Source organism: Myotis nattereri, assembly GCF_964212035.1.
Source record: "Myotis nattereri genome assembly, chromosome: 2".
In the NCBI taxonomy this organism is placed as follows: Eukaryota; Metazoa; Chordata; class Mammalia; order Chiroptera; family Vespertilionidae; genus Myotis; species Myotis nattereri.
The window spans coordinates 168255079-168272396 of NC_138076.1; the positions used below are offsets into that span (position 1 = coordinate 168255079).

The 17318-nt window shown below is 38.3% G+C and overlaps 1 protein-coding gene across 1 annotated transcript in view; it reads left to right on the plus strand.

The window, feature by feature from the left end:
- Positions 1-17318, plus strand: part of RPAP3 (RNA polymerase II associated protein 3) — a 35368-nt gene that overhangs the window by 315 nt on the left and 17735 nt on the right. Inside the window, exons 2-8 of the mRNA XM_081083362.1 lie at positions 3711-3869; positions 5268-5408; positions 9125-9247; positions 10059-10186; positions 14962-15083; positions 15776-15846; positions 16869-16994. Of these exons, the coding sequence (XP_080939488.1) occupies positions 3717-3869; positions 5268-5408; positions 9125-9247; positions 10059-10186; positions 14962-15083; positions 15776-15846; positions 16869-16994 (864 nt within the window). The 5' untranslated portion in view covers positions 3711-3716. The remainder of the gene's footprint in view (positions 1-3710; positions 3870-5267; positions 5409-9124; positions 9248-10058; positions 10187-14961; positions 15084-15775; positions 15847-16868; positions 16995-17318) is intronic.

Sequence of the window (17318 nt, forward strand, 5' to 3'; positions counted from 1 at the left end):
GCCCCTCCCCCCGGGCTGCCCGGGCATTGGGTGATTTGCGGCGGTCAGGACCGCAGGTCCACTCTCCGGAGAAGTGCGCGGTGGGGCCTGGCCCCGTTCCGCGTGGGTGCGCGGTGCTCGCCTGGATACGGGGCGTGAGGCGACCCCCCGCCAGCACTGGGAGTCCCTGGGTGCCTGCCTGGACCTCCCTCGGAGCATCGCAGGTTCCGTGGGAGTGGCTGGGCCTGCAGGGGGGGCAGAGGTGATGGGCGAAATGGAGAGGGAGTTGACCACCCTACAGCATCTCAGGGGCTCGCTGCACTTTTATTCATGCTTTTGAGTCCCCAGCAAAGCACTGCACTTGTTTTGTTTCTTGATGAGATAGACACATGTGATCAAACATGGGCACTGCCCGAAAGGAGCTTAAACTTAGTGTCTGGGTCTAGGCTGGGGGTTAGAAGACCTCTCTGCATTTGCAACCATCTCTTTCCCGAATCCCCTTTTTAATCACCTCCCTCCCGCATTCTGCTTCCCCTTCCCCCTCCTCCTTTAAGCTTTGAATCCCCTCTCACCCGTTGGTGACCTTGCGCCATCACCTACCTGTTTCTCATATCTGCTTTCACCGTGTTTCCCCCCGGACCCCTCCAGCAGTCCTGCACCGCCTAACGATGAAGACAGCTTCTGGGAAAGGTTACGGGAAATGCATGGTTAGGGGATGGGTGGTGTGTGGCAGTCGGTGCGCTCACACACACGGGGTACAGCCGACTGCACACCTAGGCTGCATCGTACGGCTTAGTGGTCCTAGGCTAGGAGCCTGCACAGCAGGTTACTGTACAAAACAACGTAGATTAAATCAGGCACGAGAGAAAGTGAGGGCATGAAGAGACTGGGTAAACAGGAGATGGGTGAGGCTGCTAGTGTAACACAGCATACTTTTTAAAAAATAAGTATAAAGCGTACACTCTAAACCATAACGATAAAAAGGGTAGAATAGTAAATTAGGAACCATTAATATAGTCTTTTATTATCAAGTATTATGTACTGTATAATTGTATGTGCTCTACTTTTTTTATATGACTGGCAACGCAGTAGGTTTGTTTGCACCAGCATCACCACAAACACACGAGTAATGCATGTGTTACATGGGCACGATGTCACTAGGTGATGGAAAATTTTCAGCTCCGCAATTATCTTACGGAACCATGGTTGTATGTGTGGTGCCTTGTCAGCTCAAACGTGGTTATGTGGCACAGGAGCTATCTTACAATATCAAAGGCAGAATCATGTTAATCTCCTTATGGTAATCTCATTTACTCAGCTCCCTTTATTCCATTCTTCTTAAAAATCCCATTAAGACTTTCAATAATCTTTGTATGACTAAATATAGAGATTACATTTTAATCTTTAAAATTTTCCTTTCCCCATACAACCTCTATGCCATTTGGCACTGCTAACCTATCCCACCTTGTTGAACTCTTGAAAATACTCACCTGTGCCGAAACCGGTTTGGCTCAGTGGATAGAGCGTCGGCCTGCGGACTGAAAGGTCCCAGGTTCGATTCCGGTCAAGGGCATGTACCTTGGTTGTGGGCACATCCCCAGTGGGAGATGTGCAGGAGGCAGCTGATCAGTGTTTCTCTCTCATCGATGTTTCTAACTCTCTATCTCTCTCCCTTCCTCTCTGTAAAAAAATCAATAAAATATATTTTAAAAAAAAAGAAAATACTCACCTGTGATGGTGCTCTCCCAAGTTTTCCTCCCAGCTCCCTAGATGCTACTGCCTAGTACAGTGGGGCCTTAACTTATGAGTGTCCCGACTAACGAGTTTTTTGAGATACCAGCTGTCTCTCGAGGATTTTTTGCTTTGAGTTGACAGAGTAATTTGAGTTAACGAGCTCCTTAACGAGCTCGGTCTCGGAACAAATTAAACTGGTAAGTCAAGGCCCCACTGTAGTTCTATATGGGCATCTCTTCCTGGGTTTGTTTAAATACTAGTGTTCTCTAATCTCCTACCCCCACCCGTAGTCACAGTTTCCACCTTTATGCCAATGATGCCCACATTTATAACTACCCCTCTGTAAATACCTACCATGTCCTCCTGATGTCCCATAAGCACTCAAAACATCCCAAACTGAAGTATCTGTCTTTTCATTTGTCCTACAATCTTATCCTTTTAAAATTGTGATCCCTGACTCAGAATGTCACCACTAATCTTATCAGTCTCCCAAACTAGAAATCTAAGGCACTGATGGAGTCTTCCGCACTCTGCAGTTCCTCAGTCTAATCAGCCACCATTTATTTTACCACCTTAATACTTTCACATAGCTTTCTGGCATTTTAAGATCTGTTTCATTTCCACCTTCTCTTCCATGGGAGAGTCCTTCATAGTCCCTCACTGTCTGCTCACTCCTTCAGTTAAATCACTTGGATGGCCTCTTGAAACTCCGCTGAAGTTGCAGCACCTGGTCGACTCTTCTTGAACCTACCATCCTACCATCTGATTTATGCCTGTCCTTTGTGGTCAGTCCCATAGCATTTATATGTATCTCTAGCACAGTGGTTCCCAACCAGGAGTTATTATGCCTCTCAGGGAGACATTTCTGATTGTCACAGTCTAGCGGGGAGGTGGTCATATATGGGCACCTGCTCGGTAGAGGCCAAGGATGTTGCCAGCCATCCTACAATGCACAAGACAGTCCCCCCCCCCCCCCCCAATGAAGAATGGTTTGGCCCACAATGTCAATAGTCCCAAGGTTGAGAAACCTGCCTAACATAATATTTTGTTACTTAGTATTTGATTGTTTTGTTTTCTTCTCCACTAGACAAGGGACTTTGTCTTATTTTTTATTCCTTCAATCTTGATACAGGACCTATCACACAGCAGAAGGTCAATAAATGTTGAAAGAAAAAGGAGGAAAGGAGTTAATTAGGATAAATTTATTAACTCTAGAGATGAGCAACAATCTGCTACCATGGGTACTTGCTAATTTCAGTGATTCCTTCCCGATTGCCTTTCAAAGTTTAGGGATATCCAAACTTGTTTTTTTTTTTTTTTTTTTTAAATATATATTTTATTGATTTTTTTTACAGAGAGGAAGGGAGAGGGATAGAGAGTTAGAAACATCGATGAGAGAGAAACATTGACCCGCTGCCTCCTGCACACTCCCTACTGGGGATGTGCCCGAAACCAAAGTACATGCCCTTGACTGGAATCAAACCTGGGACCCTTGAGTCCGCAGGCTGACACTCTATCCACTGAGCCAAACGGGTTAGGGCTTAATTTTTTGTTAATTTAGCAAATGTTGATTGACCTATTTCAAAAATAATTTACTGATATTTTCTTTCTTCAGTATCACTCTAGGCTCTCTTCTATCCATATATCTTGGCCATTTATGACAAGGTAAAAAGCAGTTAATTAGCTAGGTTTCAAAAAAATAAAATAAAGCCCTAGCCGGCTTAACTCAGTGGATAGAGCATCAGCCTTCGGACTGAAGGGTCCCAGGGTCGATTCCGGTCAAGGGCACATGCCTGGGTTGCGGGCTCAATCCCCAGTAGGGGGAGTGCAAGAGGCAGCCGATCAATGATTCTCTCTCATCATTGATGTTTCTATCTCTCTCTCTCCTCCTCCCTTCCTCTCTGAAATCAATAAAGAAATATATTTAAAAATAAAATAAAACAAGTAAATAATTCAATTTAATTCTTATTAGAGGTTGGTTGTTCAAAACTCTGCAGGCCATAATGACTTCAACTAATAAAGCAATTGAATTACAACTACAAGTAAAACAAAATGCAGAAGAATTACAAGACTTTATGAAGGATTTAGAAAACTGGGAAGAAGATATTAAACAAAAGGATATGGAACTAAGAAGACAGAATGGTGTCCCTGAAGAGGTAAATTTCTTAATTAAATTTCTACTTCAGAATCCAGCAGAACTATTTACTTTAAAATAAAGCCCCTTTTAAAATGGTTTGTGAAAATATTGTAATAGAAGTGATTTGCTTCCTGTCAACATTTTGGAAAATTCTGCTTTTAAAGTCTTTGTAATAATAATAACTATAGTAAGACATTTTTAAGGCTTAGTGAGAGAAAGATCATATGATAATTCTTAACACATTGTATGCGGGAAACGTATTTATACGTTTTACGTTGTCTGGTAGTAGAGCGCGGGACACATATTAATCCGTTTTTTATAGACTAGCGGTAGAATGCGGGTAACGTATAAATACGTTTATTTTTATACTTTTTTATTGCTCTAAAGGGATGCTAACATGCAGATATACGAATTCCAAAGGACAAAATTTGGGTCTCTAACACATACAATGGTGAATTATGTATGTATTTCCAAGTATAACGGTAATCTATTCAACTGCGTAGAGTCATCCCTTCACACAATTCTCTACCTCACCACGCATTCAGTGCGATTCTAAGAAAAATAATTCAGTATACATTTTATAGTAAATCACAAAAAGTTTCATTGAAAAAAAATATGTAAAACTAAAGTTATCGTAATTTTACTGAACGTTGCCATTTGCGCAAAAAATTAGCAAAAATGGCCCGCGCCACCTGTTAGCGCGCGATAAAAACTACCCACAAACAATGTGTTAAAGTAAATGAATAGCAGTGTGGCTGGTGTGGCTCAGTTGGTTGAATGTCGTCCCATGCACCAGGAGGTCGCTGATGATCTATGTTTCTTTCATTGATGTTTCCAGCTCTCCCTCTACCTTCCTCTCTAAAATCAATAAAAACATATATTTTTAAAAAGTAAATGAATAGCAGTATGGCTGGTGTGAGTATATATATATCATGTATATCATATGTAATTTTGTAATGACACTAACATACACTATTGTCATAAAAATGTAGGTACTACCTAGGTTTAATCAAATGTTTCTCTAAAGACTGCCTTTTTTATATTAGATGTAATGATGTGGAGGCAGTTCAATTTGCCATGTATTACTGCTAATTAATTGTACTAAGGCTGAAGATAAGGTAGGTTTTGAAGTTTGAATTTAGGATTACAAATTAAGTGTATAATTAAAATTTCTGGGCAATACTTTTCTTGTGACTGAACAATGTTTGACATTTGTCAAAGGATGAATTAAGCTTTTCAAGCATAAACTATCATTATAAGTGAAGGTGGTAAGTTGGTATTTTTAAGCACTTGAAAATTAAATTTAAAAACACATTTTACATGAAATATAATTTAGTGAGAATTTTAAACATCACTAGTTATACAAAAAATTAGTAATAGAGTGGTGCTCAAAACATGTATTTTTTTTCCTCCCTAGAATTTGCCTCCAATTCGAAATAGGAATTTTAGGAAAAAGAAGAAAGGTAAAGCAAAAGAGTCTTCTAAGAAAACCAAAGATGAGAACACAAAAAACAGGATAAAGTCTTATGATTATGAGGCATGGGCAAAACTTGATGTGGTAAGTTAATCTAATTATGTGTTTCTTAGTATTTGAGTAAAATTTCATGGCATTAGCTGAGAGTCATGGATTAAATGAAAAATAATGTTGAATTCTTACAATGTGTTTCTTTCTCTTATAGACATTTGATGTGGAATAAAAATAGCACATAGAGGTCCAGTGTACTTTTCACTCAGTTTTCCCCAGTGGTTACATCTTTTTTTTTTTTTTTTTTTTTTTTTTTTTTTAATATATTTTATTGATTTTTACAGAGAGAAAGGGAGAGATAGAGAGTTAGAAACATCGATGAGAGAGGAACATCGATCAGCTGCCTCCTGCACATCTCCCACTGGGGGATGTGCCTGCAACCCAGGTACATGCCCTTGACCGGAATCGAACCTGGGACCTTTCAGTCCGCAGGCCGACGCTCTATCCACTGAGCCAAACCGGTTTTGGCACATCTTAATTATAGTATAGTATCAAAACCAGGAAATTAACATTGGTACAATGTATGTATAGTTCTGTGCCATTTTATCACATGTGTAGATTTGGGTAACCACCATTGCAATAAAGACACAGAAATATTGCATTACCACAAAGATCTTGTTTGTGTTACCCATTTATAGTTGCACCCTCTTCCCTTCTCCCACCATCTCTAATCCCTAAACAACTTGAATTCTAAGGTAGTAGTACTCCCAGAAAAGAATGACTGCCAGTACCTTTTTTATAGACGGAAGGACCTGTTGAATACTGGCTAAAAGAGAATGCCTTTGTGTCTAGTCTTAGGGCTTGGGCTGTATGACAATAAAAACAGGTCTGCTTTGATCCCAGGAAGGTGAGAGACCACGAATAGCAAAAGTGTAGTGTGTGCTTCCCGTCTCCCAACAGATACGCAGTGTAACTGGAGAACCAGTATTCCTCCTCAGAATCCTCTACCCAGTGCTCCAAGCAGCCACTGTCAAGTCAGGGAACCTGTGAAAGGAAACCTGTTTGGCCAGCCTATTTTAGAGTCTGACCCATCTTAAGGGTTGATTTGGAATATACATTCCCTTTTAGTCTTTTTAAAAGTGTTTATTATGGCCTGGATGGCGTGGCTCAGTGGTTGAGAGTCTATCTATGAATCAGGAGGTCACGGTTTGATTCCTGGTCAGGGCACATGCCCGGGTTGTGGGCTCAATCCCTAGTGTGGGGCGTGCAGGAGGCAGCCAATCAATGATTCTCATCATTGATGTTTCTCTCTCTCCCACTTCCATCCTCTCTGAAACTAAGAAAAATATATTTAGAAAAAAAAGTGTTTATTATGTAATATTTGATTTGTACAAAAGAGCATGTAGAGATACATGTTCTAAATCATAATAAAATAAATACAGGCTGGGACAAAAGTAGGTTTCCAGTTGTTTGTATCTAATCTAATAATAGACAAACATGGTAATTGACCGTACCCTCGCTACGCTTCCTATGGGTGAATCAGGGCAATATGCAAATTAACTGCCAACAAAGATGGCGGTTAACCACCAACAAAGATGGCGGTTAATTTGCGTACGTAGGCGCAATGCTGGGAGGCGAAAGGGAAAAGACAGAAGAAGCTGCCTGCCGCTGATGGTGATCCGAAACCCAGCTGGCAGGCAAGAGCTGGGGGGCAGGGCAAAGGCGGCCCCCAGGGCCGCCATTGCCCAGCTGGTGATCAGAGAAACCGGGTGGGGCAGGGAAGAGGTGGACACTGGGAGCAGGGTGGGAACTTCCCAGGGTTTGCGTCAGGCAGCTGGGAGCGGGGTGCGAACTATGTAGCCAGGAGAGGGGTGCCGGGCCACTGGGAACAGGAACTATGCAGTCGGGAGAGGGGGCATCGGGCTGCTGGGAGCAGGGCAGGAACTTCCCAGGGTGGGTGTCAGGCAGAAGTTCCGGCCCCATAGCTGCTTGCTCATTCATTCACTCACTCACTTACTCATTATTCACTCACTCAGCGAACCCTCTCAGGTCCCTGGCACCAGGCCAGGCATGAAGTTGAAGCAGGATAAGACAGAACTATGTCCTCAAGATGTTAGTAATTCAGTAGGGTGAAGCAGGCACATGAATGAGGCAGTTGTACATACAGATGCACTGTACTGGGTTCGGTGAGGGCTATAACTAACGCCGACTTTGTTCTCTTGATAAAATGGGGCCTCGGGAGCCAGGCTGCCCCAAGCCTGTAGGCCTGTGCTTAGGCCAGGAGTGGCCGGGGTCCCGGAACATGACAGAGGGTGCAGGTCAGGCTGAGGGGTCTGGTCCCACCCTTCACCCCCACCCCCAAGTGCACAAATTTTTGTGCACCAGGCTACTAGTAATTAATAATAACTCAAGAATAAACTTTTGTGTACTCAAAACTATGAATCTACTTTTGCCCCACCTGTAAAGAAACAAACCTGGTGCTGGGAAAGAAGTTGCAAGGCAGAAGAGAAACCAGTCAGACTTCTGTTGATGAAGAGTCAGCTGATGGTGGCTCAGAAAATTATTGCACTTTCATTTTCTGCCCCCTCCATGTCTAAACCAGAAGTTCCTTTGGTGAATGTATGAACTGTAGCCATAATGTAGGCATCAACATTACATTGGTCAAGAACAAGTGCTTTCTTAGTTACCAGTCTGAGAATAGCCCAACTCAGCAGAAAAAGTCCCTTGTACTATGTGAATCGACCATCTAATTTAAAGAGAATTTTCTAATCCTGTTGAAACTGCCATTTTGCTCCTTCCCTATTCCATCTTGTCTCTCTTTACCCCCAGACATTACCACTACTCTGATTTTTATGTTATTATTTTCTTTGCACTTTCCTGTTTTTATTGAGATATAACATACATACAGTCCAAAAACCTTACATGTGCAGCTGCCTGAATTTTTAGTCATGAATTCACCTGGGAAACCACCATCCAGATCAAGATACAGAACATTTCCAGCATGCCACCAACCTGTTCAGTTAATTACCTCCAAGGGCAGCCACTGTTGTGGTCTCTAATATTTAGATCAGTTTTGCCAGTTTTGGAATTTCATGTAAATATATCATACATATGTACTGTTTTTGTGTCTGGCTTCTTTTGTTAGTGTCATCTTAGATTGATCCGTATTGTCAGTAGCAGTAGGTTTTTTTTTTTTTTTACTGCTGATCAGAATTTCACTGTGTGAATATATCACAAATTTGTTTGTTTTTGTTAATCCTCACCCAAGGACATTTTTTTCTTTCTTTCTTTTTTTTTTGAGAGTGTGAAAGGAAAGGAGAGGGAAGGAGAAGAAGCGGGAGGAAGAAGGAGAGCGAGAAACATTGATGTGAGAGAGACATCAGTTGGTTGCTTCTCACACGAATCCTGCAACCCAGGCCCATAACCTTGACTGAACCCAAGCGCTTGACTTTGCTGTTAGTTGATTTTAGGTTTGGGGTTATTTGCAAACTTCGCTTCCCTCAACCCATAATACTTCACTGCTAATAGTTTGTGATTTAGGGGTGCTCTGTAGACTTCTTTTGACTTAGCTTACTTTATGAAATCAAAGTCAAATTCTTTAAGTGGTTTGGATCCTCATTTTCTAAACAAGAGTACCTTTTTCTCTTAACAATGAGAGATTATTTGGTTTGCTTTTGCTAGTATAGACCTTTAGGTCCTTAGATCATAGCAACTTAAGTTCTGTTGAGTATACTTTTTTTGTATGTCTTTTTTTTTTTTTTTAAATGTTTATGTAATTATGAGCACTGTTCCTCTACTTATAATTTCAGGAAAGTATCCTTGATGAACTTGACAAAGAAGAGAGTACCCATGATTCTGTGTCTCAAGAATCAGAGTCAGAAGAAGATGGAATTCACATAGATTCACAAAAGGCCCTTGCTCTAAAAGAAAAGGTACTCTTTGGCTTAGCTTTAGGTTTCTTCAGGTGGGCAGGACGTATAGAAAATCATGTGGATCCCAGGATTTCTTCAACATAGTTTAGGGGGTGTTCACTCTCTAAGTTGTTATTGGCTGTGCCTTTATGGAAAGGCAGTATAATTTAGTGATTAGGAGTGTGTTTTCTAAAATCAGACTGCCTGGGTTCAAATCCTATGATAAGTTCTTTAAATTCCTTGTATTAAATTTTCTCAGCTGTAAAATAAAATTAATATTATTAATAAACCTCAATGGGTTGTGAATATTAAATTAATTCTTATATGTAAAAGTGCTTAGACCATACAGAGAGTTATTCTGGGATTTTAGTAATAGACTGAAGTAACTTAAAATTAGTGTGTGACTCTTGATGTGAATATTATATTCCACGTCTCCATATCACAGGCCATCTGTGCTTACTTTTTGGAATGTTCCTTTTTCTTAGGAGTGCCTCATTATAAAACTAGGTATATTGCTTTTCAAAAAGATGGCACTTTTTAAACTTCGTCTTGATACTTTTTTTGTTTACATTTCTGCGGGTTAGTATTGTCAATAAAAATATATAATGCTAAGTATTTTATTCATTTTTCTGCCAGAACCCTCAGATTGTGACCAAACTATGACTGTATAGCGAATTTCAGCACTTGTAAAAAGATTATTTTGTTTTATTCTCATTTCTTTCTGTTGACCTTGATCACACAGCTAGTTAATTATAAAGAGCTGGATAATATTGGCAAAAAATGGCTCTGTAATTCTGTGCCAGTATATATCTGACTTGTATGCTTTTTTCAGGGCAATAAGTATTTCAAACAAGGAAAATATGATGAAGCAATTGAATGCTACACTAAAGGCATGAATGCCGATCCATATAATCCCGTGTTGCCAACAAACAGAGCATCGGCATACTTTAGAATGAAAAAGTAAGGAATTTTTATAATGTGTGCATATTTTAGTATGGAGACTGATATTTTAAAGTAATTTTTATGACAAAAATGTGTGGGAAGGACTGAAAAAGTACAGTAGGTCCTCGGGTTACGTTGGAAATCCGTTCCCATGCCGCGACGTAACGCGATTTTTGCCATAAGTCGGAACCCACGTACATAAGCACCTACGTCACTCACATGGAGCACATACACAGCAGTAATGAAGTGAAACAGTAAAAAAATTTAAAAGAAAGATAATTCCTGACCTTTACTTGTGGTAAATAAGTAAAAAACATAAAGCACATATGTACATACATCGAAATGACGGAACTTTTTTTTTTTTAATGAATAAATGGGAGATGGCGATGTACCCATGAAATGATGTATGGTGAGTCTGGCGTAACCTGAGGATTGCCTGTACTACATTTATTTTCAATTGTAAATTCTAATAGCTCACTCCCTCTTACTGAGTTATTTTATTTAAGCCATTTTATTTAAAATATTCAGGTGCTCAAACCATGCCCCGTAGCTTACTTTACTGAAGTGTTCCTCCTCAAAAAATCTAATAATGATGTTCTACACCTAATTCACAAAAGAAAAAGCAAGTAAGCTGAGTGATTTCCTTTTTAGAAATTAATTTTTCTCCATTATTTTGAAAAATTGTTTATCTACTATTTAACCTAGAGAACTTTTATTATGGTAAACTTAAAATATATTCCAACATTAGTCTTTAAGTCATAATGACTCTAAGTACATTCTTTTTTTAAAAAAAATGTATTTTATTTTTTACAGAGAGGAAGGGAGAGGGATAGAGAGCTAGAAACATCGATGAGAGAGAAACATTGACCCGCTGCCTCCTGCACACTCCCTACTGGGGATGTGCCCGCAACCAAGGCACATGCCCTTGACTGGAATCGAACCTGGGACCCTTGAATCCGCAGGCTGACACTCTATCCACTGAGCCAAACCAGTTAGGGCTAAATACATTCTTACTGTCGAAGAAAATAAATGTGTTATAGTCTTATCATATGCAGGGAATTTTTAAAAAGATAAACACCATCAAGGAAGACATTCTTACTGTTTTTTTTTTTTTTTTTAAATATATTTTTTATTGATTTTTTACAGAGAGGAAAGGAGAGAGATAGAGAGTTAGAAACATCGATGAGAGAGGAACATCGATCAGCTGCCTCCTGCACATCTCCTACCGGGGATGTGCCCGCAACCCAGGTACATGCCCTTGACCGGAATCGAACCTGGTACCCTTCAGTCCGCAGGCCAACGCTCTATCCACTGAGCCAAACCGGTTTCGGCAGCATTCTTACTGTTTTAATTATCATTTGGAAATATGAATTATATTGGTGTCTGAGTTTTCACTATTTTAAACAGCATATTTATATTTACTTTTTTAAATCCTCACCCGAGGATATATTTTTATTGATTTCAGAAGTGGATTAGAGGGGAGAAAGAGAGAGACATTAGTGTCAGAGAGAAACATTGATCCATGGCCTCCCATACATGCCCCAGCCGGGGATCAAACCCACAACCTAGGTATGTGCCTTGACTGGGAGTTGAACTTGCAACCTTTTTTGGTGCACGGGACGATGCTCCAACCAACTGAGCCACCTGGCCAAGGCTAAGTAACCTATTTTTAGATCTTTGAAATTTATGTTATTAATATCCTGACAAATTAGGGGAATATTCATATTTTATAATATTTGATATCAACAATATATATAAGTGCTGAAGAATAATTTTAAATAATCTCACATGAACCCATCACACAATTTAAGAACCAGAACGTTACTACTTTTGAGGCTACCTTGCTACACCTCTCCATATGCTGACCCTTTTCACTTCTAGTTAACCACTACCTTCAGTTGTATATTTATCAGTTTTGATTAAAAAAATGTTTATTATATACATAATATATTGTATAACTTTGCTTATTTTTGAACTATAAAAGTATATTATACTGAATGTAATCTTAAATTTCTCTGAACATTAAATTTCTCAGATTCCTCATGTTTGCATATAGCTGTAGATCTCTTTTTCACTATTACATACAGTTTCTTCTTAGGAATACACCATGATGTATCCATTCTCCTATTGCTGAATTGTTGGTTTATTTATTTCTTCCTCTCCTTCTCCCCATTCTCTCTACCTCCCATTCTGCTTTCCTGCCTTATTTAAAAACATTGATACTATAAACACCTTTCTACATGTTTCTTGGTGCGTGGTGGTAGGGTGTGCACATGTTCAACTTTAAATGGTGATGACCAGCCCTAGCTGGTTTGGCTCAATGGATAGAGTGTCAGCCTGCGGACTGAAGGGTCCCAGGTTTGATTCTGGCCAAGGACACATGCCTGAGTTGCGGCTTGATCCCCAGTAGGGGGCCTGCAGGAGGCAGCCAATCAATGACCCTCTCTCATCATTGATGTTTCTATTTCTCTCTCCCTCTCCCGTTCTCTCTAAAATCAATAAAATATATTTTTAAAAAAATGGTCATGACCATTTGTTATAAAGGTAGTTGTACAAGGTTACAGTTCCCATTAGCAGTGTATAAGAATGCCTGTTCCATATCCTTTTTTTTTTTTTTTTACTTTTTTTAATGGAATTTATACAGGGTGACATCCTATCTAATAATAGACAAACATGGTAATTGACTGTACCTTCGCTACGCCTCCCATGGGCTAATCAGTGAGCTATGCAAATTAATCACCAACAAAGATGGCGGTTAATTTGCATACATAGGTGCGAAGTGGCGGAGCGAAGACTGAAGGCTGCTCCGGCCGGAGCAGCGAAGGCTTGTAGGCGGCTCCGGCCGGAGCGAAGGCCTGGGTCCCGGCTGCCGGAGGAAAACCGGTGCCGGCAGCCAGGGGAAGGGAAGGCCTATTGCACGAATCTTTTCGTGCAACAGGCCTCTAGTTGGTTAATAAAAATACAGATTTCAGGTGTACAATTTTATAAGACATCTCTGTATTGTATTGTGCGTTCACCACCTCAAGTCCTGTTCTGTATCTTTACCAATCTATATAATAGAAGCCTAAGTGACCTTTGTTGCAGAATGACCAGGATGACCGGTCACTGTGATGTGCACTGACCACCAGGGGGCATATGCTCAACGCAGGAGCTTCCCCCTGGTGGTCAGTGCGCTCCCACAGGGGGAGTGCTGCTCAGCCAGAAGCTGGGCTCATGGCTGGTGAGCGCAGCGGTGGTGGCGGGAGCCTCTCCCACCTCCGCGGCAGCACCAAGGAGCAGTGAACTGAGTGGTAAGGAGCAGTGAGCAGGCAGGCGGTAAGGAGTGAGGGGTCCCAGGCTTCAAGAGGGCGCAGGCTGGGCTGAGGAACCCCCTCTCCCCAGTGCACGAATTTTGTGCACCAGGCCTCTAGTACTGATATAATAGGGCTTCTTAATTGTTTTCAGTCAAGGAGTTGTAAAATGGTAATTCATTGTGGTCTTAATTTGCATTTCCCCAGTTTCTAATGAGGCTGAGCATCTTATATGATTATTCACCACTTGTATTTTCTGTGAAATGCTTGTTTTATCTTTTGGCCATTTTTCTGTTAGGCTGTTTTGCTATTAATTTTTACTTTATTCTAGGTACTAATTCTCTAGTGCTTGCTTGTAGTAATTAATTATCTTTAAATTTGTAGCTTATTTCCTTTATGGAGTCTTGATAAATGGAAATTCATAATTTTAATGTATTTTTTAAAAATGTTAGCACTTTTAAAAATATGATTTGTTAATATAGTTTCCTTCCCTGAGTTTATAATCTCCTGTGTTCTGAAGTTTTTATGTCTTACGTTTCACATTTAAACATTTTTATATATGCTGAAGGTAGAATTCCAATTTCATATCTTTTCATAAGAATATCCCAATTGTTCCAGCCCTATTTATTGAATATCCATGCTTTCCCCATGGATCTGCAGTGCTACCATGTCATATCTCAAGTTTGCATGGATCTCTTTCTCATCCCTCTATTCTTACATTGATCTGTTGCCTCTTACTAACTCCATTCCACACTATCTTTAATTACTATAGCATTATAATTTTAAGTCTTGGTGGTATTTGGTATAGGGCATGTTATCCTGCCTTATTCTTCAGGAAGGTGTTGGATGTTCTTGGGTTTTTGCTTATCAATATAAATTTAGGATCATCTTGTCAAATTTCTTGAAAAATTATGTTGGGATTTTTCTTACAATTGCTTTGTATTTATAGATTAGTTTGGAGAGAATTATAGTTATGTTTTTGTGCCTTATAGATGAATGTGAAATACCTCCGCTTAAGTTTTTTTTTATATTTTTTAAGACAGTCTTGTAGTGTTCTGGTTTGGCACTTGTACATACTTAGTTAGATTTGTTTTTTGTTGCTCATCTCTAGTAAAGTAGCCACCTTGCTAAACTTTGTTATTTCTAACAATGTCTCTAGATATTTTGAGTTTTCTAGGTATACCATCATATCATCTAAAAATATCAGTTTTGTTCCTTCCTTTTCAGTCTTTTTAGCTGTCTTTCTTATGGAACTATATTGACCAGGACCTATAATACAATACTGAGAAAACAGTGTTCTTTGCCTTAAAGGTACTGCTACTTAACATTTTACTATAAAACATTATTGCTTTTAATAGGCTTAACTAAGTAAAAGGAGGTGGGAAATATCCCTTCAGTTGGTAAATTAATCCCTTTTTGGGGGATTTCAGAAACAAATTTTGAAGTTTTAGTTTTAACAAATGATTTTTATTAATGTCACTTTAATTTCTTTTTTAATTGCAGGTTTGCTGTTGCTGAGTCTGATTGTAGTTTAGCAATTGCCTTGAATAGGAGTTATACAAAGGCTTATGCAAGACGAGGTGCTGCTCGATTTGCTTTGCAAAAATTAGAGGATGCCAAAAAAGGTATTAATATTTTCCAGATCATCGTTATCTAAATTAAATCTTTAATCATTTAATTTAATAGATGTTATACAAAGAATATTGGATAATCAGAGTTATTACCTTCAGAGAGTTTTCTATATATGAATAAAGTTCATTTTTGTAATTTAAAAAGTTACCTTGATATTTTTGGAAAGAATGCATTATTTGCCAGCAATGAAATTTTGGTTCAAATTCTCATTCCACCATGTATTAGCTGTGTGACCAGGGAAAGGTTATGTATCATCTCTGGTTTTCAGTTTCTCATCTGTAGAATAGATGTTGGCTATTGTGAGGTTATAGTTCATGATTGTAAAGCTCTTAATATATTTTTATTTATTTGTAATTTGTCAGCATTTTATTATTCCATAAAATTGGTATGTGAAATATAAATTATAGTCTGAATAAAGATGATACCTAAAAGATTCTTAAGCTTTTTGGTTTCATGATACATGAATTATCATAGCAAGAATCGTTCCTGGTGGAAGAAACGGATCTGTCAGGATTTTGTCTGTCTTCAGAGAGAACAGAGTGAGCCCAGTAGTCTAATGTTAGTATTTCTTAGTTTCTCTTAATTTTGCTATTGGACAGTTGCCTATTTGTCACATGTCGCAGCAAGTAATTATTGTTTTTAAATATGTACCTTTCAAGTATTTTTTATCCTCTCTTTTACTCAGATTATGAAAAAGTATTAGAACTGGAACCAAATAACTTTGAAGCAACAAATGAACTCAAGAAAATTGATCAGGTAAACTAGTTACTTAAATTAACTGCATTACTTATTAGCTTTATATGATGAAGTAAGGGTTTTAGCATAGACTTTGTACTATAGATTATTTAATATAGACATTATTCTAATTTTAATTTTTTGTACTATAGACTTTTACCAAACAACTTGCAAATAAGAGATAGTATAATGGTATTTAAAGATCCTTAATCATCATTTTAAAAAGTTGTCTGAGATCTTTAGAACTACTGTGCTTTACTTTTTTTTCCCCCCAGGTGACAGAATTATTTTTTTTTGTTTTGCTTTGTTTTGGCTTGTGTTTTGGTTTCTGTACTAAACTTTTGCATATTTCTTTGATTTTTAAGTTGTTGCATCTTTGTAGTTTATATCATAGCATATTTATGTACTAATTTTTTTAATAGTAAGAAAATAGTTATATAAATGTAAAATTTGCTTCAAATGATACTGAACAGTTATATATTCCTTTCACTTGGCTGTTGAATCAGTTATCATTATTTTGCCATCTATTGAAACTATGAGAAAAAAGTGACACTGATTAAGGAAAATCTGCTTTTAAATATGGCCATTATTTATTGCACATAAAAACCTGTTGGTAAATATATCAACTTGATTGTAATTGTGAACCGTGCTGTATATTTTTGCATTTTGTCTTAAATCAAATAATGACTATGAAAATTAAATTTGAGAATTTGGTTATGTGGTTGTAATTACCTATTTTCTTTTTGAAAATAGTTCCTTGAACAGTAACTGGCCTGTGTAGAAATTCAATAAATTTTTGTTGAATAAATAAACAAGCATCTACCTTTAGTGGATACTACTTATTTTAATTGGAATAAGATGCACGTTAAATTTATTATAGTCTTTTGCCTTTTATTTAATAAGTAGAAAGACTTTGAATTAGTAAAAATATTATTTTGTAAGTGTAGCAAAAATTCCAATATATTTGAGTCATTTATTATTTTAGAGTCAAATATGTATGCATCTTGCATTACCTGTTTTAGTTTAGCTGCTATGTCTCCTAGGCTTTAACATCCAAAGAAAACTCACACCCAAAGGAAGCTGACACAGTGATTAAGTCAGCTGAAGAAGAGAAAAAACAAATCGAAGAGCAGCAGAATAAGCAGCAGGCCATTTCAGAGAAAGATCGGGTAATCCAGAGGAAATCCACCATATCTATGTTTTGCTGAGTTTACTCTTAGTTTCTTATATATCTGTTAAGGTTTTGTCTTTTCTAATATTACATTAAAATTCTTTTTTCAGTAGGAACTGAAAATTAAATATAATAAAACTTCTGAAACCTACTAGTTCAAAATTTGAGTAATTAATGACTTAATACATAATTTTTAAAAAACATTCAATTTTAGGGAACAAATTACTTTTGAGCATTTTTTAAAAAAATATACTTTATTTATTTTTTACAGAGAGGGAGGGAGAGGGAGAGAGAGTTAGAAACATCAGTGAGAGAGAAACAT